Source organism: Neomonachus schauinslandi, chromosome 3 (genome assembly GCF_002201575.2).
Source record: "Neomonachus schauinslandi chromosome 3, ASM220157v2, whole genome shotgun sequence".
Classification (NCBI taxonomy): domain Eukaryota; kingdom Metazoa; phylum Chordata; class Mammalia; order Carnivora; family Phocidae; genus Neomonachus; species Neomonachus schauinslandi.
This window is the reverse complement of record NC_058405.1, coordinates 186,577,315-186,603,225: the sequence shown is the minus strand read 5'-3', so window position 1 is coordinate 186,603,225 and position 25,911 is coordinate 186,577,315. Positions and strand designations below refer to the sequence as shown.

The 25,911-nt window shown below is 53.5% G+C and overlaps 1 protein-coding gene across 1 annotated transcript in view; it reads right to left on the bottom strand.

The window, feature by feature from the left end:
- Positions 1 to 25,911, bottom strand: part of MROH2A (maestro heat like repeat family member 2A) — a 45,603-nt gene that overhangs the window by 495 nt on the left and 19,197 nt on the right. The window contains exons 20-42 of the mRNA XM_044913455.1: positions 20,995 to 21,114; positions 20,656 to 20,778; positions 19,294 to 19,446; positions 18,039 to 18,161; positions 17,015 to 17,094; positions 15,308 to 15,416; positions 14,423 to 14,518; positions 12,309 to 12,413; positions 11,074 to 11,197; positions 10,490 to 10,608; positions 9,510 to 9,662; positions 8,954 to 9,108; positions 6,702 to 6,861; positions 6,429 to 6,622; positions 5,933 to 6,070; positions 5,322 to 5,436; positions 4,041 to 4,187; positions 3,941 to 3,949; positions 3,717 to 3,890; positions 3,008 to 3,163; positions 1,420 to 1,551; positions 674 to 776; positions 345 to 410 (exon numbers count right to left, since the gene is read on the bottom strand). Of these exons, the coding sequence (XP_044769390.1) occupies positions 345 to 410; positions 674 to 776; positions 1,420 to 1,551; positions 3,008 to 3,163; positions 3,717 to 3,890; positions 3,941 to 3,949; positions 4,041 to 4,187; positions 5,322 to 5,436; positions 5,933 to 6,070; positions 6,429 to 6,622; positions 6,702 to 6,861; positions 8,954 to 9,108; positions 9,510 to 9,662; positions 10,490 to 10,608; positions 11,074 to 11,197; positions 12,309 to 12,413; positions 14,423 to 14,518; positions 15,308 to 15,416; positions 17,015 to 17,094; positions 18,039 to 18,161; positions 19,294 to 19,446; positions 20,656 to 20,778; positions 20,995 to 21,114 (2,854 nt within the window). The remainder of the gene's footprint in view (positions 1 to 344; positions 411 to 673; positions 777 to 1,419; positions 1,552 to 3,007; positions 3,164 to 3,716; positions 3,891 to 3,940; positions 3,950 to 4,040; positions 4,188 to 5,321; positions 5,437 to 5,932; positions 6,071 to 6,428; positions 6,623 to 6,701; positions 6,862 to 8,953; positions 9,109 to 9,509; positions 9,663 to 10,489; positions 10,609 to 11,073; positions 11,198 to 12,308; positions 12,414 to 14,422; positions 14,519 to 15,307; positions 15,417 to 17,014; positions 17,095 to 18,038; positions 18,162 to 19,293; positions 19,447 to 20,655; positions 20,779 to 20,994; positions 21,115 to 25,911) is intronic.

Here is a 25,911-nt window from a genome sequence, read left to right as displayed (position 1 = left end):
TGGGGCTGTGTCTGCACACACGTCCCCCCATCTGAGCTTCCGCTACGTCTCTACCAGGGACAGAAAGATCATCCACAGAACCCGAGCGCCGTGTGGATCAGTGGAAGGATTCCGGGTGGAAACATTTCGTAAATATTTATGATGGGGAGGTGGGCAGGAGGCACGGGGAACGAAAGGACTCCATGCCCAAATAGTTGTCTTCCTGGAAAGCCCTCTGCAGGCTCATGCATCCCTCCGCGCCCCGATTACACAAGGAAGGGTCGGCTGGCTCTTCCCCGGGCGGTTTCTCTAAGCTCCCCAAATGGGGTTAGTGGGCTCAGTATGATTGAGCCTCTACTACTTACAATTCCTTAATGTCAGAAAGTCCAGTTTTCTCAGATGATGTGCAGACATCTGCTTCATAATAATTCCTAAAACGAGAGCCAGCGAAATGCTCATCACACAAATATTAGGTCAGTGAGAGAGTCTGTTTTACCTTTTGAGATAACTGTTTAGGACTCCACTGAAGATGCCTAATTGAGACTCAGGCAGGTGTGAAGCAAAGTGGGATAGGACGCAGAGAAGGGGACTTCCACTGAGTCTGGCCCTACCCTGCTGCCTGTCCCCCTCCCTCTCCAGGTGCGGGGCTGGCCCTCAATGTCCCTCCCGCATCAGCAGACATCCCCTCACTCACCTGCCAGGTTGCAGGCAGCAGTTTTGATCCTTGGCAAGTTACTATTGACGTAGGTCATTGTTTCTAGCAAGAAGCTGTAGAGCACGGCAGGTTTTTTCTGAGTCTGCAAAAGACACAGGATGAACAGAGCCATGGAGGATGAGGTCCTAGAGATTGGCTACTCACAGAGTGTGTTCCCATCTGTCTGATGTGGGATGGTCTGCCCAGAAAGGGCAAGTCCTCATCCCAGCACCACACAGCAAATTAGTAGCTAGACAACTCAAGGAACTTCAGACCCCTGTTACATTCCATCTGACCAGAGAAGAGATGATATTGTCTGCAAACGGCGTGGCTGTCCAATACCGTGGCCACTGGCCACATGAGGCCCTTGAGCACTTGAAATGTGACCAGTCTGAACTAGGTATGAAGAGCCTCCTGCATTTTGATGACAGAAACTCAAAAATGTAAAATATCACACTAATAATTTGTACATTGATTACATGTTGAAATGACAATGGTTTGGATCCATCGGGTTGAGTCAAATCTATTATTCAATTTGGTTTCACCTCTCTCACTTTTCTTAACGTAGCTACCAGAAAACATATGGGTACGTGGCTTGCATTGTGGCTCTATTGGAAGGTGCTGGTCTTGACGCTTCACGTCCAGAAGGTGAGCACAGGGTCAGAAGTCTATGGCAGCCGTGACCCTAAACCCCAAGCCCCAGAGCGGCCAACCTCCAACAGGCCCATGGCCCTCAGCTTCCTCACCAGGATGGAGCACAGCGTTGTCTGGAACACGGTCATCTCATCAGCCGCACTGCTGTCCCTTCGGCCCGAGCTGCTCTCCAGGGCCTTCCAGCCCCAGAAGTGCACACACTGAAACATGGTGGCCATGCAAGCCTGGAGGGACACCGGGCCGAGGATGGAGGGAGGGCGTCAGGCAGACCAAGGGGGCTCACATGGTGGGCTGACGTTCCACCGATAGGCCAGAGGGCAGCCCCGGAAAAGCCTCAGGAAGCCACAGAAGGGTACCTGGGACCGGAGCCCTGCCAGCCTATATAGTGGCTGTGTGTGCATTTACGAAAAACCCCTTGGAGGCAGATGCAGCCCACTTGCCCCCTCTGCTAGCACCTCGGTGCCCTCAGCAGCCCTGCCTGGGTCCCGCCCCTCCAGGACGTTGGCGTCAGGAGCCTGGCGGGGACCGGTAGCACCAGGGTGAGCTTTCTCATCCCCAGACCCTCTCTGAGCACTGCAGCAATCAGGCCCCCTGGCCTCTGGCCTCCAGCCCCCAGCGGGGTTTGGCCACAGGAGGCTACGACAGGAGACGGGGGGGGGAGGGGGGTGCGCGGAGAGAGGCTGGCTGGCTATTCCCCGGGGACAGGAGTGGCAGCAGTGTGGCTAGGACCAGCCCTGGGGCTTGCCTCCCACGTGGTCCCCCTGCCCCGGCCCCTCTTGGCTGTTTCTTCATTAAACACTCTCGGTCACCCTCCTAGGTCTTCCTTCCCTGAAGCCCGCCCCACAGGACAGCTGCTGAGACAACGTGAAAGAACAGTGTGAGCCAGTGATGGATTTGTGAGGAAAGCATCTCTGAGAGGTGACAATTCATGGCCTGGGTCATCAGTGTCCCCGAGGCAGAGCAGGAGTCGGGAGGGATGCCCTCACCAACCTACACATGCCACCACCCCACCCCGCCCCGCGTGGACCCCCGCAGGATTCTTGGGACCCCAGAACCGGAGACCAAGGCGCTAGTTGAGCATGAGCTGCTGAGTACCCCGCAGCTCACTGGGAGGCGGCAGAACAGCCCCTAATCTCAGCCCCCTCCCCGTGTCCCTCCCCAGTCCACATAGGAAGACAGACGTCAGGGTCAGGGGCCTGCACGGGGTGAGGGGCAGCCATCAGACAGGTGGGAGCTGGGGGAGGAGCTCAAACAGCAGAGGATCTGGGCCTCCGTAGGGAGGAGAACCGTGGTGTGCAGGGCCAGGCCGGGGACCCCTCCCTCGCCACCCCCAGCAGCCCCAGCACTGGCCTGCCCCCCGGGGAGCTGCTGAGGAGGGATTTAAGGTGAGTTTTAAGCGTCACCAAGTCATCACACCCAAGAGTGATGGCAAGCTATAGAATCCACTGGAAGAGAAGGGCGATGGGGCAGAGGATGCCTGCAGGCAGCCACCAGAGAAGAAAGCTACGCCATGTGCCCCCACAGAGCAGTTTGTGGGTCGTCTGGATGGCCCCCTCCCCAGCCTGGCATGAGGAACCGGGCCGGCCGAGAGAGGCGAAGCAGAGACCCCCTCGCACATTCTCCTTTTGGGGCCAGCGGCCCCCACACTTTGGAGGGAGGAGGGAGGAGGGCACGTCTTACCTGGGCTGCGTCCGGGCAGGGGTCCTGGCAGTGCAGCATGAGGGGGATCCAGGCTCTTCTCACTTCCTCCTTGAAGAAGTGCTTCTTGGAAATCCTGACCACCTTCGCCAGCTTCCCGAACAGGACAAAGGCTTTTAAACGCAGCAGCTCGCTCTCCTGTGGCCAAGATGCACAAACGTGTCCTGAAATCCGGGAAGCAGGAAGCCCAACAAAGCCCTAGCTGCTCGCCGTGGACCCTTTCAGCCGCCTTGGCCCCTGCAAAGGCTTCTGGATCGTTCCACCAGGGTGGAGGCTCTCCTGCAGGGCTCTCAGGACTGGGCACCATTCTGGAACCTGTGACCTTCTCTTCCCCAGAGGAGGGCCATGTCAGAGGCGAGGGCACACCGCCTGGCAGAGGGCCCGCCCGGTACCTCCCAGGTGCCCAAAGAGCAGCTGTAGGCTGCAAGGAATTCGAAGGGGAAGCTCACACCCTAACAGCGGGGGAGGGGGCCCATGAGTCCCAGAGCAAGGGTTTCTGGTGTTCTTTCACAAGATCCCAGGACCAGCTAGCGGATGCATTGGCGCCAAGGCAGACCTGCGGTCCCTTCTGTCCCTGAGCATGCCTCTTCTTTAGGGGAGAAGAAGTGCTCAGCCATTGGCTGAGGAGGCATTTGGGGAACCCCCCCAACCCAGAGAGCCAGGGCCCAGTGAGGCAGTAATCTAGACTCACGTTGTCAAAGAAGGCCCTGCACTGCTCACAGATGATGCCAAACGAGGACCCCATGTCTCCCTCCCGGAGCTCAGCCAGGATCTTGGCCAGGGCCTCCATGCCCTCGGAGGTCACGCTGGTGTTCACGGGCTCCCTCAGGGAGTCCAGGCACTTCTCGAGCAACAGCTTCCGGTACTGCCCCCCCGGGGGGGGGGGGGGGTACCGCGAGGAGCTTCAGTCCCCACCTGGTTCACCTCCCCGCTTGACCAGAACACACCAGCCCCAGACCCTCAGCCCGCCGGGCCCTGCACGCCGGGCCCCTGGGCTCAGGGTCGGGCGCAGCACCTTCTTGGGGGCACCAAGGGCCATGTTGCCGAGGGCACGCAGCGAGAGCACCCTCAAGGCCTCGTCCTCCTGGTCCGCGCCCTTCTCCAGCATCAACACCATGGGCTTCAGCAGCTTCTCCTGGTACAGAACCGGGTCGCTCATGAACTAGAAGAGAGAACTTTTTGACAGCTATGTCCCTTGTGGGCCCCTTTCTCAGCCACAAGACCGGACGTGTGACTAGATCCAATGCACAGAGCGATCTACTGTGAATAGGAGAGGACCCGGAGCCCCAGCACCTCAGGACCAACGCGTGGCTCCAGCTGGGGCCCCTGGCCAGTCACTTAGAATCCGTCCGAGCCTCGGCCTCCCCACCTGCAAGAAGGGGCTGACACCGGAGCCTGCCTCACAGAGCTGTTGTGAGGCTTCATAAGGAAATGTGTGGGGAAAGCCTTGTAAGCATGACCTATAGGAACAGGTTCATTCAGTGAACCTGGCAGAGCAGCTCCCGCGTGCAGGAGCCCAGCCCACTGGGTCTCAGCAAGGGCATGAGCTTCACTCCTCCGGGACTCAGAGAGTCACAACCAGCTCCCAGCACTCAAGGTGTCTGGACCTCAGGCCAAGGGGGACGCCTCTGGCTTGTGTGTGTGTGTGTGTGTGTGTGTGTGTCTGTGAGTGCGTACACACATACGCACATTTTAAATAAACCTAAAGAAAACTAAACACCAAATTGGTGACCCCAAAATGGGAAATTTACTATCCAGCCCTTTATAGAAAATGTTTGCCGACCCCACACTAGGAGGATGTTGGGCATATCGGGAATCATGCAGTCAACACCATTTCTCCTAAAAGTTTTCTGGCCAATTCCCGCAGGACCCTGTAAGAGCCTCAACTGCTCAGGAGGGTCACTGGGCCCCGGTGGCCGTCACCCGCCCCCCTTCCCTGGGCTTCCTGCCTGGCAAAGCCTTGTTGGCTCCTCAAGGCCTTCCCACAAGGCCTTCCCCAGCACCATCGATCCCGGCGAGAGCCACGGTGCCCTCATCCGGGCCCCTGGGTGTTGCCGACACTCAGCACAGCACGCCTCACTTAGCTGTGCACCCCAGGTCTCGGGACCCCTTTCCCCACTGTATGCACCCTGATCACTCATGTCCCCTGGGGGGGGGACAGTCACCTGCCCCTTGACTCAGATGGCCCTCAGAGCCTGGGCTCCTGCCCCTCAGAGGAGCCAGGGCAGGGCGTTGGTGGGGGGAAACCAGCAGCCCCCGCCCCAGCTCACCCAGCCCTCTGCGCCCCAAGCCTCACCTCCACGCAGACCGCCGTGCTGCTGATGCAGCAGCTGAGGACATCCGAGTCCATGCCTCTGAGCACCAGCTCCGACAGTCGCTGCCTGTACCCCTCCATGCTCCGCATGCACAGCCTGCAGGGGGGATGCAGCCGAGGGGTGGGGAAGGCCTCTCAGCCGCTGCCCTGCAGAGCTGCTCTGCAGGCACGCACCCCCCAGGGCACATCCCTTAACCTCTCTGGGCCTCTCCCTCCTCGCCAGGGGGGTTTGGTCAGGGTGTCGCTGGAGTACCTACTTTTCATTATTTTTTCTAAAAAGGGACCAGAATGAGGGCCACTCATGAGTGACCAGGACCCAGGAAGTAGCTCTCCTTCCTGGCCCAGCTTGGAAGCCCCGTGTGGCCTTGGGTGAGCCCCACCCTGCCTCTGACTTCACATCTCCTGTCTTGGAGCAGAAAGGGTTGGAATAAAAGATTCCCTTTGCCCTACACACTGCCGTCCCAGAGTCTGGAACATGGGTCAACTTGGCAATCCCTCAGAAGCCAGGCATTCAGCCGTGACCTAGACCTTCCAGCAAGAAGACGATGGCCCCGCAAGTCCCGCTGCCCAGGCCTGGGAGGCTGGGTGCCCACCTGGTGAGCAGGCCCACCCCTTGCAGGAATGTGGAGCTGCTCTGCAGGAGGGCCCACACGCCCTGCTCCTCCAGGGTGTGAACCAGCTGCTCATTGTTGAGTCTTCTGAACAAAAGCTGCATGGACTTGATCGTGATCCTGGAAGAAGGTGCGACTATAGCCCGACGAAGCTGCCCCACTGGGAGCACCCACCGCAGGGCAAACGCCGCACCCAGGTCGGAGAAACGGGGGTCCCCATGTCTGCTGGGCCTAGCTCAAGGGGCTAAGGGAGATCACATGAGGGAGTGCATCTGCAAACAAAGAAAACTACACCATGCTGGACTCATGTGAGGAAGGGTTGTAAGATCTGCTTCCAGAAACTTCTCTCCACCAGGAGAGGACCACAAGGCCTCTTGGAGGTGGTGGAGGTGACTCCTGGGGTCCTTGACTTCGAAGAGGCAGCGTCCAGCTCAGGCCCACTGCTTTGCACCCCATGCCCCTCCACCGTCGAGAGCACCTCTGCAGATTGATCTCCTCGGGCAGTGTCCCCGTGTGGACCAGTCTCCATGTCTTCAGGACAGGCGACACAGCTTCTGGCCCCTGGCTACTGCTGAGCTGCAGTAGGAGGGTGTAGGCGAGGTCTGGGAAGAGGTCCAGGAGCTTGTCGTCCATATCCATCTTCTGGATGAGAAGGTGGATGGTGCACAGTGTCTGCAGGGAGAAGGGGTGGGGTATCAGGGCTCCTCCTCAGAGCCCCCAAGGAGCCCTGGGACCTGCCCCTGTGACTCACCATCAGAGGATCCACCGCGGCCAGGCGCCAGATGTCAGCTTTGGACGTGGCATTGGCCCTGGGGGTGAACCTCGACTGCAGCCGGCCCATCAGCCCATGGAGCATCGTCCAGGCAAAGGGCACGTTCTCTGCCACAGCCAGCCACACCTCCGTCAGGTGGCTAACCAAAGACAGGAGACAAAGCCACTGTGGGTCTCTCGCCTTAGACCCTGGCAGGTAAGAGCCTCTCTGGACCCCCAGGCAGCCCCCTAAATAGGGGTTGGACTCCGGAGGCTGAACCTCAGGGAGGTGGAGTGCGTTGCCAAAGGTCACATAACCAGAACCCAGGTCCGTGACTCCATGCTCAGCTCCCTTCCTCTGCCACGGCGCCCTCGGACACACAGCCCCACCGCTAGATGACCTTAGAGGTCCCCACCAGGCCTCCTATCTAATGACTTCATAGATCCATCCAGCAACAGCTGCCAAGTACCCAGTTTGTCAGGCTGGTCCTAAGCAGCTGGCTGATCGCAAAGCACCTCCTCCTCCCAACACACCTTTGAGGAAGATGCTTTCAGCTCCGTAGCCCACACAAGAGGAAGGGGGTCCTGCAGAGGTTAGGTGCCAGACGACAGTTTGAAACAGGCCCCCCATCCCCAAGTCCAAGCCCGTGGCTCTGCTGAGAAGGGAAGGTCCCCAGGACAACGACTTCACAGGCCCGGTGTGCATAGGTACAGGGGAGTGGGGAGCCGGGGGGGGCTCTAAAGGGCTAAAGCGGCAAGTCCACCGAGATCAAATCGAACAAGGAGAGGTGCAGGCAGCCTATGTGAATCCACAAAACCAAATGCACAAGTGCGGGGAGGTGAGTTTGGGGGTTCACGTGGCTTGGCGCCCGGTGGAAGGAACTGAACAGACGGTGGGCCCATGAGCTCACCAGCAACCACTTCCCATGAAGAAGCCCTTGGGGTGTAAGGAAACAAGAAAGCAGGACGTCAGCCTGCAACAGCAAGAAATAACCACATGAGCCTGGGGGAGCCAAGGCCCCAGCTCCACCGTCCCCAGACCCCTGGCCACAGACCCTGTGAGGTGAGGACAGGGCTTGTTCTGAGCTTCCGAGCTCGGGGCAATTTGTTACACAGCGAGAGCTAACCAGTGCAGGGACAGCCCGCGCCACCCAGCCACCAAGGCCACGCTGCACACCGTCCCCCACCCCAGCGCTGCTCTGAAAGCCACTAACCCCCACCAGATCAAGCAATCTGCCCTGTCCTCCCTCCGGATGAGAAGCCAGGCTTGCGTTTCACACGGGGCAGCCCTCGAGGTTCTTGACCTGAGGGCTCTCTGTTCGTGTCACAGCATGCTGAGTGACACCCACCACCTGTCCCTCCCCCTACAGTCTCAAGGCTTTACTTCACTCGGCAGCCTCGGCTGATCTGGGGACACCTGACCACCCCTTTCTGTGAGTCCTGGTCCCATCCTAAACACTCCCCCAGGCTGGTGAGATCGTGCCGGCTGCCGGACACCGTGACAGAGCCACAGGGACTCAGCTGTCTGCACATAACACCGAGAAGCAGGGGGTCAGGCTGCTTTAATGGGAGGCCACCTGAGGGGCACCTGGACCTCCCTCTCAGGGCTGCATGTGGAAGGAAAGAAGGACAGACTAGGGGCGCCTGGGTGGCTCAGTTGTTAGCGTCTGCCTTCGGCTCAGGTCATGATCCCAGGGTCCTGGGATCGAGCCCCGCATCGGGCTCCCTGCTCAGCGGGAAGCCTGCTTCTCCCTCTCCCACTCCCCCTGCTTGTGTTCCCTCTCTCACTGTGTCTCTCTCTGTCAAACAAATAAATAAAATCTTTAAAAAAAAAAAGAAAGAAAGAAAGACGGACGGAGTGGAGCTCCTCCAGAGGCCCACTCAGGCCTTGGTGACCACATCCTCAGGTGTATCCTGGGGAAGCCCAAACTTGGAGGGGGCCCGGAGCTCTGTCCTCTGCAGGGAATGAAAGGGCTGCTGTGGGCAGAGTCCAGAGGGGATGACCAGGACACGTGAAAAGCTACGGGATCTGGACTCCAGCTCCAGAGGACGGAACTGTGACATTGGGGCTCCAGGTCCGTGGTTCCCAGAGGCTGTACCTCCCACAGGAGATGCAGGGAGAGGCTTGGACCCATCCCAGCTTCAGACCTGGCACTGCTCGAGGGCCCTGTCCTCTGGGACACATCCATGGTGGTGAGGTGGGCCTGGTCTGGGGCGCAAAGGGGGCTGTGACTCCCTGTCCAGGGCACCCACCTCTCCATGGGCAGGGGCTGCCTCAGGAGCGACGTGAGGACAGTCTCCTGGTGGTAGTGTGCCAGCAGGAGGATGCCCTCAATGAGGAGACGCCGCACCTCCAGGTGATCCACCACGGGCAGCTGGACCAGGATGGCGCCCAGGATCTCGGCCACCTGGGGAGGGGCGGGCATCACCAGCACAGCCTGGACCCCCATGGCCCTCTGCCCTTGCCCACTGCACACCCCTCCTCCAGGGCCCCTTCCCCAACTGGATGATGGGGAGGCTAAACCACCAGTGCATCCTTTGGTCTCTTCCCGGATTTGATCAGGTTTTCTGTGTGGAAGGCAGTACCCTCTAGGAGAGCGAGCCACGGGCCTCTAGTCTGTTGTCCACCTACTAATTGGGCTACCTTCACCTTGTTTCTTTCTCATTCTAGAACTCTACTTCCTCCTCCTCTTTAGAAGGAAGGGTTTGGGGAGACCTCAGCAAGCGTAGCTGGGCCCTTGCTTGTCCCTCTAGCCTGGGTATACTGGACAGCCCCAGGCCCTAAGTGGCCCAGCCACATCTCTGCCACCTTGTCCTCCAGTTCCTTGGCCCGCATCTGGAGGAAGGTGCCAATCCAGGTGACGGAGGCCTTATCATGCTGTAGGTCCAGCGCCCCGATGTTCTCACAGAGCTTCTGGATGAGCGAGACCACCTCATCACAGTTAAATTGCATGCAAGCCACCTAGGACCAGAGCAGACCACTCCTGGGGTCCAACAACCAACTTGCCACCACTGACATGCCCCCCACTTCTGCCCAACACCACGGCCCCAGCCCAGCCCCCCATCCTCTCTCAAACCATTGCCAGGGCCTCCTCCCCACCTCCCTGCCCCGCCCAGTCGCCGACCTTCTCGGGATGTTACTCCTCTACCTCAAAGACTCAAAGCTCAGCCCGGCTTTCCAAGTCTTCCGGCATGTGCCCCCAACTTCTCCCACACCTCACTTACCTGACACCACCCACCCCACCTAAACCCCGCTCAGGAAGCTCCACCCAAACGTTCCCCATCCTGTCTCTACCGTCCTGCAGCCTTCACTCAGGGTGTGCCCTGAGCCCTGACACCCTGCAACCTCCTCCTGCCACCCCTAAGCCCCCTGCTCCAGAAAGCTGCCTCTGCCCCCCAAGGCAGAAGTGACTCGGCCCCTCTGCAGAGTTCGGGTGGCTCTGGGCATTCAGCCATCAGTGTGCCCGTGTGCTGACACCTCTGTGCAAGGCTCTGTGTTTAATTCTCTCTGGGGCCCTCCACCCCAAGTGCAGCACGCCATAGGGATGGAGACAAGGTAGGCGGGGCCAATTAAGTACCTACTATGTGCCAGGCACCACAGTGGGGATTTTATATATTGCAGGCCATTTAGGTACAGAGGGCATGAGCTGGGCCAAAAGCCATGGGAACTGCGACCTCGGGAGGAAGAGGAAGGCTGCCTGGCCAGGCTGAACAAGGTCCCACACCCCAGAGATGGTCCAAGCACCAGAGTCCAGCCCAGGAGCCCACACCGCCTTCCCAGCTCATCACCTTGGCGATTCTGGAAGATGCACTAAAAATCTTCTCCACATCCAAGCCCTGGAGATCCTCCTTACATTTTGCAAGCTCCAACTCCTTGGAAGGGCCCCATGAGGAGCAGGTCTGGCTTGCTGTTGGGAATATAAACAATCAGAAGGACAAAGGGCCCATCTACAGGCCACATCAGGGTGGCCTCCTGGCCTGGCCCACAGGGCTCCTTGGCTCCACGGGCCTGGGCCACCCTTCAGTGTCTGGACATCCCATCCCTTCTTGCTTTTGTTTTCATTGTCCTGTTCCCCCAAACCACCTCTACACACAGCTCTGGGAGGCTACCAGCCACCAAGCCAGAGACAAAGTCTCCCCCTTTGAAGCTCACCACCCTGCATTCACCCCTGAGCTCATCTCTGGTCACTTCTGCTATGTCCTTGGAAGGAAGTTTCTCCTTCTGGAAACTTCCATGGCCTCTGAGCGAGCTCTGCACCCTCTCCACCACTCAGCGAGAGTCCATGCTCCCCCAGGATAGCCCCACAGCTGACTCCCCTGCTCTCAGACCTCCCTCCCAACCTCGATGTCCTGATGTCTCGCCCTCCCCATACCATGAAGTTCCAGCAGGCTGGACAGGACACCCATGGAGGCCATGCGGGTTCTTCTATGGGAGTCACAGGTACAAGGGGCGACGAGTCCGACCAGCGAGCCAAACTGCCCCAGCTTCAGGGGGATCTGAGGGACAGGAGACCTCAAGGCTCACACCCTCTGTCTGCTCACGCACACCTGGTGCTGCCCAGGGGCAGCGTAACAAGCAGCCAGAGAGAGTGAGCCCTGCTGGAAAACACCCCAGCGGCGCCCCTGGAGGCTCAGCAGCCAGGATCCGGGGAGTCTGGCTCAGGACTTGCCCCTCTGGCCTCAGGCCCAGGCTGTGTATCAGGGCACCTGCCTTGTTCCTGTAACTGAGCCCTGGGTTCAAATCTGACCTCCCCCGCTCACTAGCTGTGTGACCTGGGCAGGGTGCGGAGCCTTGCGCCCTTGTGTTCCTCATCCATAAAGGGGAGATAATTCACCGTGCTTCCTCTTCCAGGAGATGTTGAGAATTGTGTCAGAGACTCCAGACAATGCATTCTGCACAGCATCTGGGTCCAAACCTAGCATGAGGCTAGGCTCTTGCCTCGCTTTGCTGGGCCCGGGGCCTCCACCTGAATGGTGCTCCCAGACCACCAGGGGTGCTGTTCATCTTGTTCTCACCATGCACCAGTCCCCCGACCTGAGGCCGTCCCCACACCCCAGGCCCCATGCCCCAGGGACACCATTCTCCCAATGCCATCACTGAAGGCCAAGCCATCAAAGAGCATGAGACCAACAAATGTACAAAGAGAGGTCTCATTGAGCCAGGTCAGAGAGTTAATCAACAAAAACACCTCATTGTTTTTCCAGATTTTGTGATGTTTGTGGCACTTGTCAAGCTCTGTAAAATTGGTGATTTCGTCGGGGTTTATTTTCTAAGTAGATATTCCCTTTCCTAACCAATGTGATATTTGTTAAGTGTGTGTTCTTTTTCTTAAAGAGGGCCCTCACCGCTGTATGAGCCTCAGGCCCCACCAAACCTGGATCCATGCTGAGCCACGGCCCACCCCTCTCTTGGCACCCACAGAGCCTCAGGGTTAGCTCCTCGTGGGGCCTCCTCTGCCATTCCCAAACAAGACAGCCTCTTCCCAAGGGACTCTGCAGGGAGCAGAACTTGATTTCAAAAGTGTTCCCTCTTCTCATGAATAGAGACAGGAACTTTTCTGTGGATGCCAGAGCAGCCAGCTGGGGGATCGGGTGCTCAGGGACTCACGCAGACACCGATGCTTTGCACATAGATCTGCATGAGATGGAGATGGAGTTTCATGGCCTTCTCCCGCTCCCCTTCTTTCTCCGACAAGATCCACTTTTCCAGGAGCTATGGGTAGAGCCCAGAACACAGAAGGGGCCATTAAAATCCCAACGCCAGCCTTTCCCAGCCAGCCATTGCCCACCTCGTCTCTCCACTCTGAGTCTGACTTTCAGAGGTGTTGGTTAGCTCTAGACACTTCTGGTTCTCTTTCCAGGCACCCCCATGAGGGAGATGAAGCTGTGGGCAGAGAGGGTGTCCCCACTATCCTCACCAAGATGGCACTTGGCTGATGTGTTTGGCCCTACTCTAAATGTTTGCCTGCAGGTCAAAGTCCAAGAGCATAACCCCCGCCTTGCACTGCAGGGCCTAGATGTTCATGCACACAGTAACAGAGCTTAACAATACATGAAGCAAAACTACCACAACTGAAGGAGAAAGAAACAAGTCCACAGGGAGAGTCAGAGATTTCAGTACCTTGTTCTTAGAAACTGATAGAACAAGAAGACAGAAAGTCAGGAAGGACAGGGAAAACCTGAACAGCACTACCAATCAGCTTGGCCTGATATTTAGGAACACTCCACCGGACACAGTACACAGATGCACAAAGAACATTCTCCAAGATAGACCATTCTGTGCAATAAAGTAAGTCTGGGTTGATTTAAAAGGATTCAAAGTATACAAAGTGTGTCCTCAGACCACAATGGATTTAAAACGGGAATCAAAAACAGGAAGATCTCTGGAAAATCTTCAAACATTTGGGATGTTCTAAATAACCAAGGGTCCAAGAAGAAATCAGAAGAGAAAATAAGATGTGTTTTGAAGTGAAACAAAATGAGAACACAACATATGAATATTTATGGGATACAGCAGCAAAAAACAAAGTCAGTGGACTCATACTACCAACTCCTGATAACAAGACTTATTATAATGTTACAGTAATCAAGACAGGATGACATCAGTGTAAAGATAGACAAATACATCAATGGAGCAGAAGAGGTGCCAGAGACAGACCCACACACACATGATCAGTTGATTTTTGACAAAGATGCAAAGATAATTCAACGGAGAAAATTCTCTCCAACAAATGGTACTGGAACAACTGGTTGTCTGTGCACAAACAAACAAACTTTGATCCATACCTCACACCATATACAAAACTTAACTCAAAATATATCCTAGACTTCCTTGTGAAACCTGAAACTACAACCTCCTAAAAGAAAATCTTTGTGACCTTAGGTCAGGCACAGATTTCTTAGATGGAATGTCAAAACCATGATCCATAAAAGAAAACGAATGGTAAATTAGACTCCGTCCACATTTTAAAACTTCTGTTTTTCAAAAGGCACTGTGAGATCAATGAAAACGCAAGTCACAGACTGTGGGAAAATATTTGTAAATCACATATCTGATAAGGACTTGTATTCAGAATACATTAAACCTCCGAAAACTCAATAATAAGAAAGCAAACAACCCAATTAAAAAAAAAACCTAGCCAATACCTTTCAAAAATGCCAAGATTATGGAAAATAAAGGAAGACTGAGGAATTGTTCCAGATTAAAGGAGATTAAAGAGACATGGCAAGTAAATGCACTGTGTAATCCAGTTTAGACCCTGAATCAGAGAAAATAGCTATAAAGGATATTATTGGGACAATTCATGAAATTTGGATATTGGCCATAGATTAAAACATAGCACTGTATCAACATTACAATTCCTGATTTTGATCACTGTACTGTTGTTTTCTTGTTCTTGATGTCTGCAACTAACTCTCCATGGTTCAAGAAGTGTGTGTGTGTGTGTGTGTGCGTGTGTGTGTAAAAAAGAAAGAGAAGGGAAGAGAAAGAGAGGAAAAGAAAATGTGACAACTATTAAGAATTGTGAATCTGGGTGAAGGGTATATAGGAGTTCTTCACACTGTTCTTATAACTTTTCAGCAAATCTGAAATTTTACCAAAATAAAATTACTAAAGCAATCTTAACACATACCCCAGTTTTCCATAGACTCTGGCCCTCAGGCCAGCTTTCTGGGAGGGGTGGACATCCCTGGCTCCTGGCCCTCCACCAGGGAACTCACGTGTACCATCTCCTGCAGCCCCTTGGGGTCCAGCTGCCTCTGCATAAGGCTCTCCATCAGCTGCTCCAGGACATGCTTCGCATTTGCATACAGGGTCTATGGCCAAGAGAGGAGAGCACTGGGCAGCAATGAGGGGTTGTGCACAGCCACCCACCAGGACTCTGCAAGGATCTATACCAGGGCTGAGAAGTATGAGGTGGTCTGAAAATCATCCCTTTACTTCTGCTCAGACTGGGCCATTTATACCCATAGTCTCATGTGACATATGAGACAACCTCTGAAGAAGAACCCATTTTACCAAGGAGGAAACTGAACCCCCATAGCCCAGTTCTTCTGACTCCTCATCCGGGACCAGGACCTCAAGGCTACCTGTTCACAAAAGGTCTGTCATTCTCCTCCACATTGTTTTTGGGAAACAGCCATCCAGTTAGGAACTACATTTCCCAGCACCCCTTGCCTCTAGTCATACCATGTGACTGAGTTCTGGCCAATGAAAGGTGGGCAGAGTGGCTCATAAATCCTCCATACACTTGCTCTTCCTCTCCAGGCTGGATGTCAGTACCCACAGGGGACCTTCGGCAATGCACTGAAGATGGTGGGGCCTCTGTCAGCCTGGTTCCCAAATAACTGCCTGCAGCAGCTCCATCTCCACCCCCACCACCAATTGGACTTCACTTGAGTGAAGATCTTGTTAGATCATGGAGACTTGAGGGTCTAGCTGTTACAGCAGTTAGCATTACCTTATCCTAACTAATAGGGCCTACTGCACTTTGCTGCCTTTAACCACTCACAGGCGGTTCAGGATGGTGGGCTCTCAGCACTGCCCAAGTTGTTGTAAACTTCCAAGTCCTGGCCCAGAAAATGCGGTGGCCCCGAGGGACCTACCTGAATGGACTCATTGTCCTCCGCTGGGGGTTGGAGAGAAATTACAGAATGAATACTGATATCCATCAGCTCATTGTTTTCCTCTGTGGAGTAGAAAGGCTTCAGATTGCTAAGGAAAGGAGAAGTGACAAGAGGAGAGGTCAGAGGGGAATTGAGACCCTGCTACCCCACTGCCCAGGGAGGGAGGGAGAGGCCAGCTTCCCTGGCTGGAGGTGCAGGCATGCATCCTTCCCCAGCGGGGCTGGGTCCACCCAGCCCCCAGTATCCAGTGACTGGGTCTGTGATGGATGGGGAGAGCCAGGGGCCCAAGGTCAGCTCTCCCACTTGCTGCCTGCTCGGAGCCTGTCCCTCTCCTGCTCAGAAACCTTCCGTTGCTCCTCCCTGCCTGTAACCATAGACTCCGCCTCCCAGGCTGGCCCTGGCCGAAGCATTTTCAAGTGTAACAGCTGCATTAGCAGCACCAGTACCACCTTGGAGCTTCTTAGAAATGCAAACTCTCTGGCCCTACCTCAGAGCTACTGAATCAAAAACTCCGAAAGGAGCCCAGCCATCTGAGCTTTAGGGAACTCTCAGGGGTGGTACTTGATGCATGCTAGCTCATTCTTCTCCTATCCCTTCATCAATAGTTCTCAAGTCTAGGTGCATACTAGGATCACCTAGAGAAGCTCCGAGGTGCCCAAGGGCCACGTCCAGGCTCCAGGGATCCTTATTTAAAGGTCTGGGGTGGAGCCAGGGTACCAGTATTGTTCACAGGCCCCCGGTTGGCTCTGTTGTGCCTCCAGGATTGGGAGCCACCATTCTGCTTAACTTTAAACTCCTGCCCTCCAAAGAGGTCCTGTATTTTGCCCAGCCGGGAGCTTCTAGCTCCTACCCAAATCCTGCTATTTTGTGTCAGATGCCAAAACCTTCTGATCGCCCCTGTCGTATCGACAAAATTGTATCTTGTTAGTAGCCCTCCCTTTCTCTGGTCTTAGATTTTTGTTCTTATTATTCACAACACAAACACTCAGCTCTGACCTATAATTCCTTCTGTATGCATTCATCTTACTTCTAAGTCCCCGAAGAGATGTTTGTGAAATTTACTTAAAATCTGCCTATGTGCGGCCTCTTAAGGCAACAGGGGGGGAAAAACATGCAACAGGTAGTTCTGCTATGAGCCTAAATAATGCATCTGCCCCCACAGGTGCTGAATTCCCAGAGACGACCCAACCACTTCAAACACTGATGTTACACAACTTCTTCCCCCTTCCCCGCCAGTGAATGGACAGCTCCAGGAAGGCAAACCTGGGGTATTATATTACTTTGTATTAACTGTATCAGTACCATATCAATCAATAAATTCCTTGACCCCGCCCAACCCAACTAGAAGGATGCTATCTCCCTGCTATCCTATTCAGTGTCATTGTGTGATTTCTTGCTCAAAATACCCCTAATGGACCAAGGAACAACCCACCCACCTGCCAGTCACCTCCCAACCCAGGAGAAGAGCCCAACTTGAACTTCTGCTGAGAATTAGGGAAAAGAGCTGGTGGAAGCAGACCCCATCTCCTAGGGCGGCCCACTGCCCCCAGAGCTGCCCCCCAAGAGCCCTGCTACGGAGGCGGGGAGGCAAAGTAGGTGCGACCCGCCAAGGAGCACTGAGGGGTGGTCTCAGACTCTGCCCCTACCCTCGGAGACACTTGGGGCCAGAACAGGGGCCCAGCTCACCTCAGGTGCGAGAGGGCCTCCATCGCCATGGTCCGCACGGGAGAAACCAGGCTGTCGGTGGCTTCTGCCTTGATGGTGGCCTGCCCAGCACAGCAGGGCGGTGAACGAGCCGCCCAGAGCCCGCCGGTGAGGACAGTGAGCGTCCTCAGGGCCTGGCGCTGTATGGGGTGCAGACACCCCATACAACATTCTCTCTTTTTAGGATCACCTGGCCATTAGCATTTTAGGGGAGGCAGCCAAATCTGGTGTGGGAAGGAGTGGGGCTCCAGACAGGCCGGGGGCTTCTCGCTCAGGCCTGCTGCCTCCTTGCTGTGTGTCCCCGGGCAAACGCTTCCCCTGCCCGAGCCATCACATGTAAAACAAGGCCTGTTTCACGGGGCTGTGGCCGGCTAGCGTGAAATGGCACACAGACAGCTTCTGGCCCAGAGCGGGAGCGGGAGTGTTCTCTCCCTTCTCAGGGCCTCCTGTTCATCACCCCTCACTTCCCTCGGGGTCGGCTTCCGACGCAGGGGCAGTGTTTCCAGGAACCACGGCATTGGAGGGGCGTGGGGAGGGTCTGGGGCTGAAGGGCAGTGGCTACCCACACCTCCATCCGCCTCTGCCATGGCTTCTTGCCCTTAGTCAGTCGACGTCTTTCTAGAATTTACTGAAGCTCTGTGCAAAAAGAGCTTTGAGACCTGCCTGCAGCCGAACCTGCCCCCTAGATCTCCCCTATGGAGAAACACGGGGGCTACGGAGGGGCAGACCCAGTGGACCTCCGTCCCCCAGCCCTGAACCAGCCACCTCCGGGCACCACCGGATTCCTGGCCATCACACCCTTTGTCAGATAGACAAATCTCGTACTCAGAACTCCTATAGTTGGATGGAAGCCGAATCGAGACAGCGAGGGGTTTCAGGGACCCCTGCAGCCCCCTTGTCCCTCAGACGCCCTGAGGAGCTCTAAAAACCTCTGACCAAGGAGAAGTTGTCCAGCAGTTAGACCCCAAAACTGCTCAAGACCAAGGAAGCCCCCCACCCAGCTTACCATTATAATGCCAGTAAGCGTCATCTTTTGGGCAAATTGAAAGTCCTCCAGGTCCTTGATGTTTTTGATGGCGTTGGTGACTTGCACCACACTCTTCATGAAGGCCATTTTGAGGCAGATGTCCTGTGCCCAGACCAAGAAGAGGACAAGGAAGGAGCATGCTGTGAGTGAGCCCGAAGACCCCAAGCCACAGCCCTCATAAGGACCCTCCGTCCGCGCCGAAGAAGAGGCAGGGTCAGGGGCACTCTGAGAGATGGCAGGCCTCATTCTGTCCTTCAGCCACCTTGGCCGAGCATCTGCCACATGGCCAGGATGCCAGCCAGGAGCTGGACAAGGCACGGACCTCTGGGCCCCTCTGAAAACACCATCTCCGTCCGGGCCCCCCAACCTGTGCTGGAGGACTGCCACGCCCACCAGGGGGCACCCTCACTGGCCACGGACACCAAGCCCTGTGGGTCACCACAGAGACGGAGTAAGTTGAGATAAAATTGTTTTTGCTTTTACAACATGGATGAGCCTTGAGGACGTTATGCTAAATGAAACAAGCCAGTCACAAAAAGGCAAATACTGTGTGAGTCCAGTTCCTTGAGATTCCTGTAGTCAAATTCATAGAGACAGAGAGTAGAATGGCGGTTGCCAGGGGCCGGGGAGAGGGGGCAGGAGCATATGGTCAATGGGTGTGGGGTTTCAGTTCCAGAAGACGAAGAGTTCTGCAGACAGCCGGTGGGGACGGTCGTGGGGGACGGCAACGTGAAGGTACTTAATGCCATTGAACCACGTGTTTAAAAATGATTACAATGGCAGATTTTATGGTATGTGTATCTTACCACAATTTTTAAAACAATAATGAAATAATTTTTGCTTTATTCTGTGTTTCTGCCTCCCTGCCATTCCAAGAAAGTAGCAAGTCCCTCGGCCTCCCTGAGGACAGCCCCACTTCTTGTCCCTTGTTAAAGGGCTTCGGTCAGGTGTCAGGAGGGAGGAAGGCAGAGGGAGTGAGCAAGGCTGGGAAGAGGGGGTGCTCATCCTGTGACTCCTGGGACCCACGCTCACCCGCCCAGCACTGCGGGCAAAGGAGGTCCCCCATTCCCCCTGCAGCAGAGAACACCACAGTTTGAGGCAACGGGCTTCCCAAAAGCTGGGTGTTGGGTCGGACTCCTGACTGTCTGCTGGGTGGGGATGGGGTGTGCAGATAACGAGGCAAGTGACTCTCTACCAGCCTGGCTCTGGATGGGGGGGTGGCTTCTGGGGTTACCTGGCAGCTGCTGGAGTAGTGATGAATGATCTTCGCGGTGATGGGGTTGTCCACGTGGGTCAGGAGCATCTGGGGGAGGCAGTACGAGGCCACACAGCTGTACATCACCATGAGGGCGCTCTTCACCGTCTCCCGCCTCCAGGGCTGGTCCTTCTGCAAGCCCAACAAGAAGCGGAAGGACCACTGGATGTGCGTGTGGGAAGGGGGGTCTGCTCAACTGCCCCTCCGAGGGTGAGCAGGGCCGCCCTGGCTGCACATGGACAGTCTCTGGTCCCGTGGCCAAAGGAGCCGTAGAGTCAGCAGAAAGTGCGTCAACTGATAGCTTTCCGGGTGCCTGAAACGCTCATTCATTTACTCATTCTTTAACAAAGCTTTATTGAGCACCTACGATTTGCTGGGCACTGGGTACACAGTGGTGAGCCGCTCCCACCAGGGCCGACCCCCGTGGAGGCTTCAGTCCAGCGAGATGCCATTAGCTGGGAGCAGGTGGTTTGTGTGGACACCGCTAAACAGAGGCCGCCTGGACACTCCTCCATGCCTTCACCTGCCAGGCACCCGCTCTGGGCCAGGGGCTCTCGTGACACTGGGAATCCAGTGGGAACAAGCCTAGGATGAGGTGTTGCAGGCCACCAAACCCACCAAACCCACCATGGAGGGTGGGCAGGGGTGCCCATGCCCTGCCAGGCCTCGAATAGAAATCCACATCTCCGGGAGAAGCTGGGCCAAAAGCCTGAGACACTCTTAGTTCTCCCCATCCAAACTACCAGACCCCCAGGGCAAGGGTTCTAGGTCAAGGCCAAAGTCTGAGGCATCGATGACTCTGAGTGGTTGCCCATCGGGGCCTCAGCCAGTCTGTGGCTCTGTGTCTTGTGGCAGAGAGGGGCAGCCTCCAGAGGCCGGCCCATGGCTTCACCACTGGCCAGCTGCATGCCTTTGGACAAGCTTCAGCATTCTCTTCTATAGGACAGTGGGCATGAAAGCCCCTCCACCCGAGGGCCATTGATTCACTGAGGCAGAGCTCCCAACACGTGCAAAGTACCCACTGAGCACTACCTGAGCAGCTTCTTCAGATCCACTGGGTCTGCGTGAGGCCTGGGACCCTGCATTCGCTCCAGCACCCAGGGTTGCCCCTGTTGCTGCTCTGAGGAGCCCACGGTGAGCACTCCTTTGTAATAGCTGGGTCCTGAAAAGGCCCACCCTGTGCTCTTTCGATTACCCACCAGCAACAGCTTTGTTGGAGGAGGCCTCCAGGTGATCCTGAGGGGAGTTGGCTCTTGAGATCTAGCAAGAACTCGGCTGAGCGCGGAAGGCACCGGTCTACGAAGCCCCCGGAGACCGGACTATGGAGCGAGAGTGACTTACCCTCCAAGCGCCCATCTGCCAGGACTGCTCCGACTCCTGGATCCTCTCCTCGAAGTCATGGAGCACATTCAGCACTGTCTTCACCTGGCCTCGGGCACACAGGCCAAAGCACAGAATCACGCCCTGCAGGGAGGCCCGGCCAGCTGGGGTGAGGGAGGCGGGCAGGGGCCAGAGGAGGAGCCCCCCCCCCGCATGTACCTACACACACAGGCACACACACGAACGCACACACGCACACACACACCAGTATACACACATGCACGCATACGCTCACGCACACCATAAACCCTAGGAGCAAAGGGGTCTGGTGGGTAGGAGGGGGCTGCAGGGCACCCTCACCTCCCGGTCAAAGTCGTTGCCATAGTCTGTCTTGTACAGCAGCTCCAGGAGCAGCGCCTCCACCTTGTCAGCCTCCAGGCCTGTGGCCAGAGCGAAGCCCAGGGCCCGATACAGAAAGCCCTGGAGAGGCAGAGGGACAAAAGGAGCTTCTGGCCCCTCTGCTCTGCGCTCCAGGGGTTGTCGCCGTGGGGAGTCCCCTACCTGACACTCTAGATCATTTGTTTTAATGCGCAGATATCTATGCATGTCATAGAGTCTTTAAAATAAACATTTAGGTTATTCTGGAGGTTTGGACTGCTTGCAGGCCAGCATATTATAAATAGTGGAGACCAAATTTCCTTTCCATAGCGGGTGAACCCGTTTTCCCTCACACTAACAAATCTAAGAGCACCTGGTGATGAGCCATGCTGATCACCTTTGCACATTCTCACCATCCAGTCTCTGAATCCCTGCTGTATTCTTTGCTTATTCTTCCTGTTTTTTCTTCTACTTGTAAGAAGAACTTCGTGTGTATATTTGGAAAAACAACAAGAACAAACATGTCTTATTTCATTTAACCCACGCAGCAAGTCCAGACTGTAGATACGGTTGCTGTTTTGGGACATGGAAAAGCAAGCAGAAGGTGGCAGAACCAGGATTTTATTTTATTTTATTTTATTTTATTTTATTTAAATTTAATTTTATTATGTTATGTTAGTCACCATACAATACATCATTAGTTTGTTTGTTTTTTTACATCATTAGTTTTTGTTGTAGCGATCCACGCTTCATTGTTTTCATATAACACCCAGTGCTCCATGCAGTATGTGCCCTCCTTAATACCCATCACCGGGCTAACCCATCCCCCCACCCCCTCCCCTCTAACACCCTCAGTTTGTTTCTCAGAGTCCATAGTCTCTCATGTAGAACCAGGATTTTAAATCAAACATTGTCTGGGGCACCTAGGTGGCTCAGTGGGTTGAGCATCTGACTCTTGGTTTCAGCTTATGTCATGGTCTCAGGGTCATGAGATGGAGCCCGGCACTGGGCTCTGCGCTCAGCACGGAGTCTGCTTGAAGATTCTCCCTCTCCCTCTGCCCACCGCCGACTCACTCTAAATCAATGATAAATAAGATCTTAAAAAAAAAAAATCAAGCATGGTCTGAGGCTCCTTTCTTAAGGATCACGTACCAGAGGTCTCAACCCCAGATCACTCTACTGCTGTATTTCCCCCCAGAGTCTCCATTCCTTTTTGATTTTATTTATTGTGACTTTGTTTTGTCACACAGAAAAGGTTCATTTTCACAGAGGAAAGTGTCTTTCTTTTCCTTTGTCTTTCTTGGTTTCCTTTCATGCATATGAAGGCCTACTCCACGTCAAGATTAAAAAAAACTATTCATTGATGTATTCTTCTAGTCGTTCCATGGTTTTCTTTCATTTTGTACACTTCAATCTCTGATCTGTTCCCAGAGAGTAAATCCTTCCTTCGCGAGCTTTATTGTCAATACGTTCTTAACAATTCAGGTGAACTTGGAAATAATCTAGTCAAATTCCATAAAATTGTCCAGTGTCCACAAAAACTCCTTTTGGGAATTTGACGGGGAGTACAATGTACGGCAGATTAATTTGAGCAATGTGGAGGCCTTTCCAACATTGAGACTTCCCATCCAGGAACAAAAGATTGTGTCAATGTCATCCCGTTTCTTTCAGTGTCCCTGCACCTCCTTGCCATTCTGTGCTCCTCACATATGTCACGTGGTCAATAATTTATTCGATTACATATTTACATTGTGTTGCTTCTTGGAATGGGATCTTCCTTCATCAAATCATATTTTTGCTTTATTTGTATGTGGGAGAGAATGATTTCTGCATATCAATTTTGGGAGAAGACTGGCTCTGACAACTGGGGCTGCAGGTCTGGAGGCCACTGGTGATCACCCTGCCCCATCTTAGAGGTGCCAGTTGAGCGGTGAAGAGACAGGAGGGTCTGGGTGAAGTTCCTTAAGCCCCTGTATCCAACTGTGCCTTCCTAAGTTTTCTAATCCTACTTACTGATTTACTTTCCCTAAGCTAGGTGATCTGTTGAAATATGGTTGAATTCTATGCATTTGCTTATCAAATACTATATACAACTTTCTTTTTTTAAGAAAGGCAGATCACCACGTGCAGCGCCTCATTTGGATGTGTCTGGGGCCTTGGAAGCTTGACAATCCTATGTTCTCTTATAAATGGACCTTGAGAGCTTGTTTGGAGGTTCTAGCCGGGGAGCGCAGCTACATGTATGCCCCTGACCAAGGAAAGGTCCTCCTCTATGGAGGAAGGTCATCTTCTTCTACCAGGCATTCAGCTTCAGGAGAGACACACATGGAGCAGGGAGGGAGGACGTGATACCCGGCTAGCCAGCCAGATAACCCGAATCAACCCAGCAATCAATGGGGTAACAAAGGTCGCAGCCAGATGGCCTTCACATCCTATATACAACTTTCTTCCAAATGGGCATCTGTCCTTAAATTGATATTGGATAAAACCTTAAACCTACAAATTTATGTTTAGCTATAGAAGATTATCTGTAAGATATCCTTGCTTTTTGTTATTTTACATGCTCACCTATAAAGACTATCTATTTGAACAAACACAGTTTTTGGCTGAGACCTGTAAATACCTTTTCTTAGACATCTCATTGAGATATAATTCACATACCATAAAATTAACCCATTTAAGGTTTACCAATTCAGTGGTCTATTCACAGAGTTGTGTAACCATCAGCACAATCTAAACTTAGAACATTTTTTTTTAAAAGATTTTATTTATTTATTTGAGAGAGAGAGAATGAGAGACAGAGAGCATGAGAGGGAAGAGGGTCAGAGGGAGAAGCAGACTCCCCGCTGAGCAGGGAACCCGATGCGGGACTCGATCCCGGGACTCCAGGATCATGACCTGGGCCGAAGGCAGTCGCTTAACCAACTGAGCCACCCAGGCGCCCTAAACTTAGAACATTTTTATCACCGCCCCCCCCCCCAAGAGATCTCATACCTGTTGGCAGTCACTGCACATTTCCTGCAGCCTCTGGCAACTGCTAATCTACTTTCTGTCTCTAAAATGATGCCTATTCTGGACATTTCAAGTAAACAGAATCATATAATATGTGGTGATTTGCATTCCTTTGTGTCTGGCTTCTGTCACTTAGCATAGTGTCTTCAAGGGTCATCCTTTCTGTACCATTAATCAGTACTTCATTCCTTTTAATGAATAATATTCCATTGTATGGATAGACCACACTTTGTTTATCTTTTCATCCATTGGTGGGCATTTGGGTTGCTTCTATTTTTTTGGCTGTATGAATAACACTACTGTGAACATCTATGTATACATTTTTGTATGGATGTATGTTTCCATTTCCCCTGGGCATATATAACTCCGAGCAGAATTCCTGGGTCATATGGTAACTCTGTATTTAATACTTCAAGGAACTGGTTTTCCATTCACACCAGCAGTTTAGGAGTGTTCGAATTTCTCCACATTCTTACCAATACTTGTTATTATGTCTTCTTTATTACAGCCATCCTAGTGGGTGTGAGGTGGTATGTCCTTGTGGCTTTGACTTGCGTTTTCCCTAATGGTGATAATCTTGAACAGTTTTTTTCATGTGCTTATTCACCATGTATGTACCTTCTTTGAAGAAATGTCTATTCATATAGTTTGCCCATTTCTGAACTGGGCTTATCTTTTTGTTATTGAGTGAGGAGAGCTCTTTATATATTCTAGAGACAAGTCCCTTACCAAGGACTTAATTTGTAAATATTTTCTCTCATTCTGGGGGTTGTCTTTTCACTTTCTCGATGGTTTGATTTTCAACATAAGAGTTTTTAGTTTGATGATGTCCGAGTTATCTATTTTTTCTTTCCTCGCTAGTGTTTTTGGTGTCATATCCAAGAAGATTTTGTCCAAAATCAGCTGACAGCAAGTGTGAGGTTTATTTCTGCATTCTTGATTTTCTATTACATCAACCTGTCTGCCCATCCTTACGCCAGTACTACATTGTCTTGTTTGCTGTAGTAAAAAGTCCTGAAATTGCAAAGTTTGAGTCCTCCAACTTTGGCCTTTCTCTTAATCATAATTATGTTGGCTGTTCTGGGCCCCTTGTATTCCCACATGAATATAGGATCAGCTTGTCAATCTCTAAAAAAAACAAAACAAGGGGTGCCTGGGTGGCTCAGTCGTTAAGTGTCTGCCTTCGGCTCAGGTCATGATCCCAGGGTCCTGGGATCAAGCCCCACATCGGGCTCCCTCCTCCGCAGGAAGCCTGCTTCTCCCTCTCGCTCCCCCTGCTTGTGTTCCCTCTCTCGCTGTCTCTCTCTCTCTCTGTCAAATAAATAAATAAAATCTTAAAAAATTAAAAAATAAAAAAACAAAACAAAAAAGAAAGGCCAGCTGGGGTTTATGACAGGGGTCACAATGAATCTGTAGAGAGATTTGGGGAGTGTGCCATCTTGACCATATCATCTTCCAATCTGTGAACATGGGATCCTTTCCGTTAATTGAGACCTTCTCTGATTTCAACAATGTTCATAGTTTTATAAAGACCTTTTTACAATGAAATACACACACATGATCATGAGCCAGTAGCTGGATGGGTCAGGTGTACGCAACAACATCCAGCAATCTGCCAGTGAGGTGGGGACAGCTGAAAGTCATGCTCCAAAGCTCAGCCTGCCTACACTTTCTTTGCCCCTCCAGCCTCATCATCTTCACTGCCGAGCTGGAACTCAGCAACCCCTTTAGCCTTCTGTGGTTCAGTGTCATCCTCATCATTTTCACTGCCAAAACCTGTTCAGACATCTTGATCCTTGCCTGTTGGACTCTGCTAGGAGACCACATCAGGTGGAGAGTGAAGTGAGAAGGTCAGGAAGACTGGAGAAGAGACCCCCCCGCCAGCTT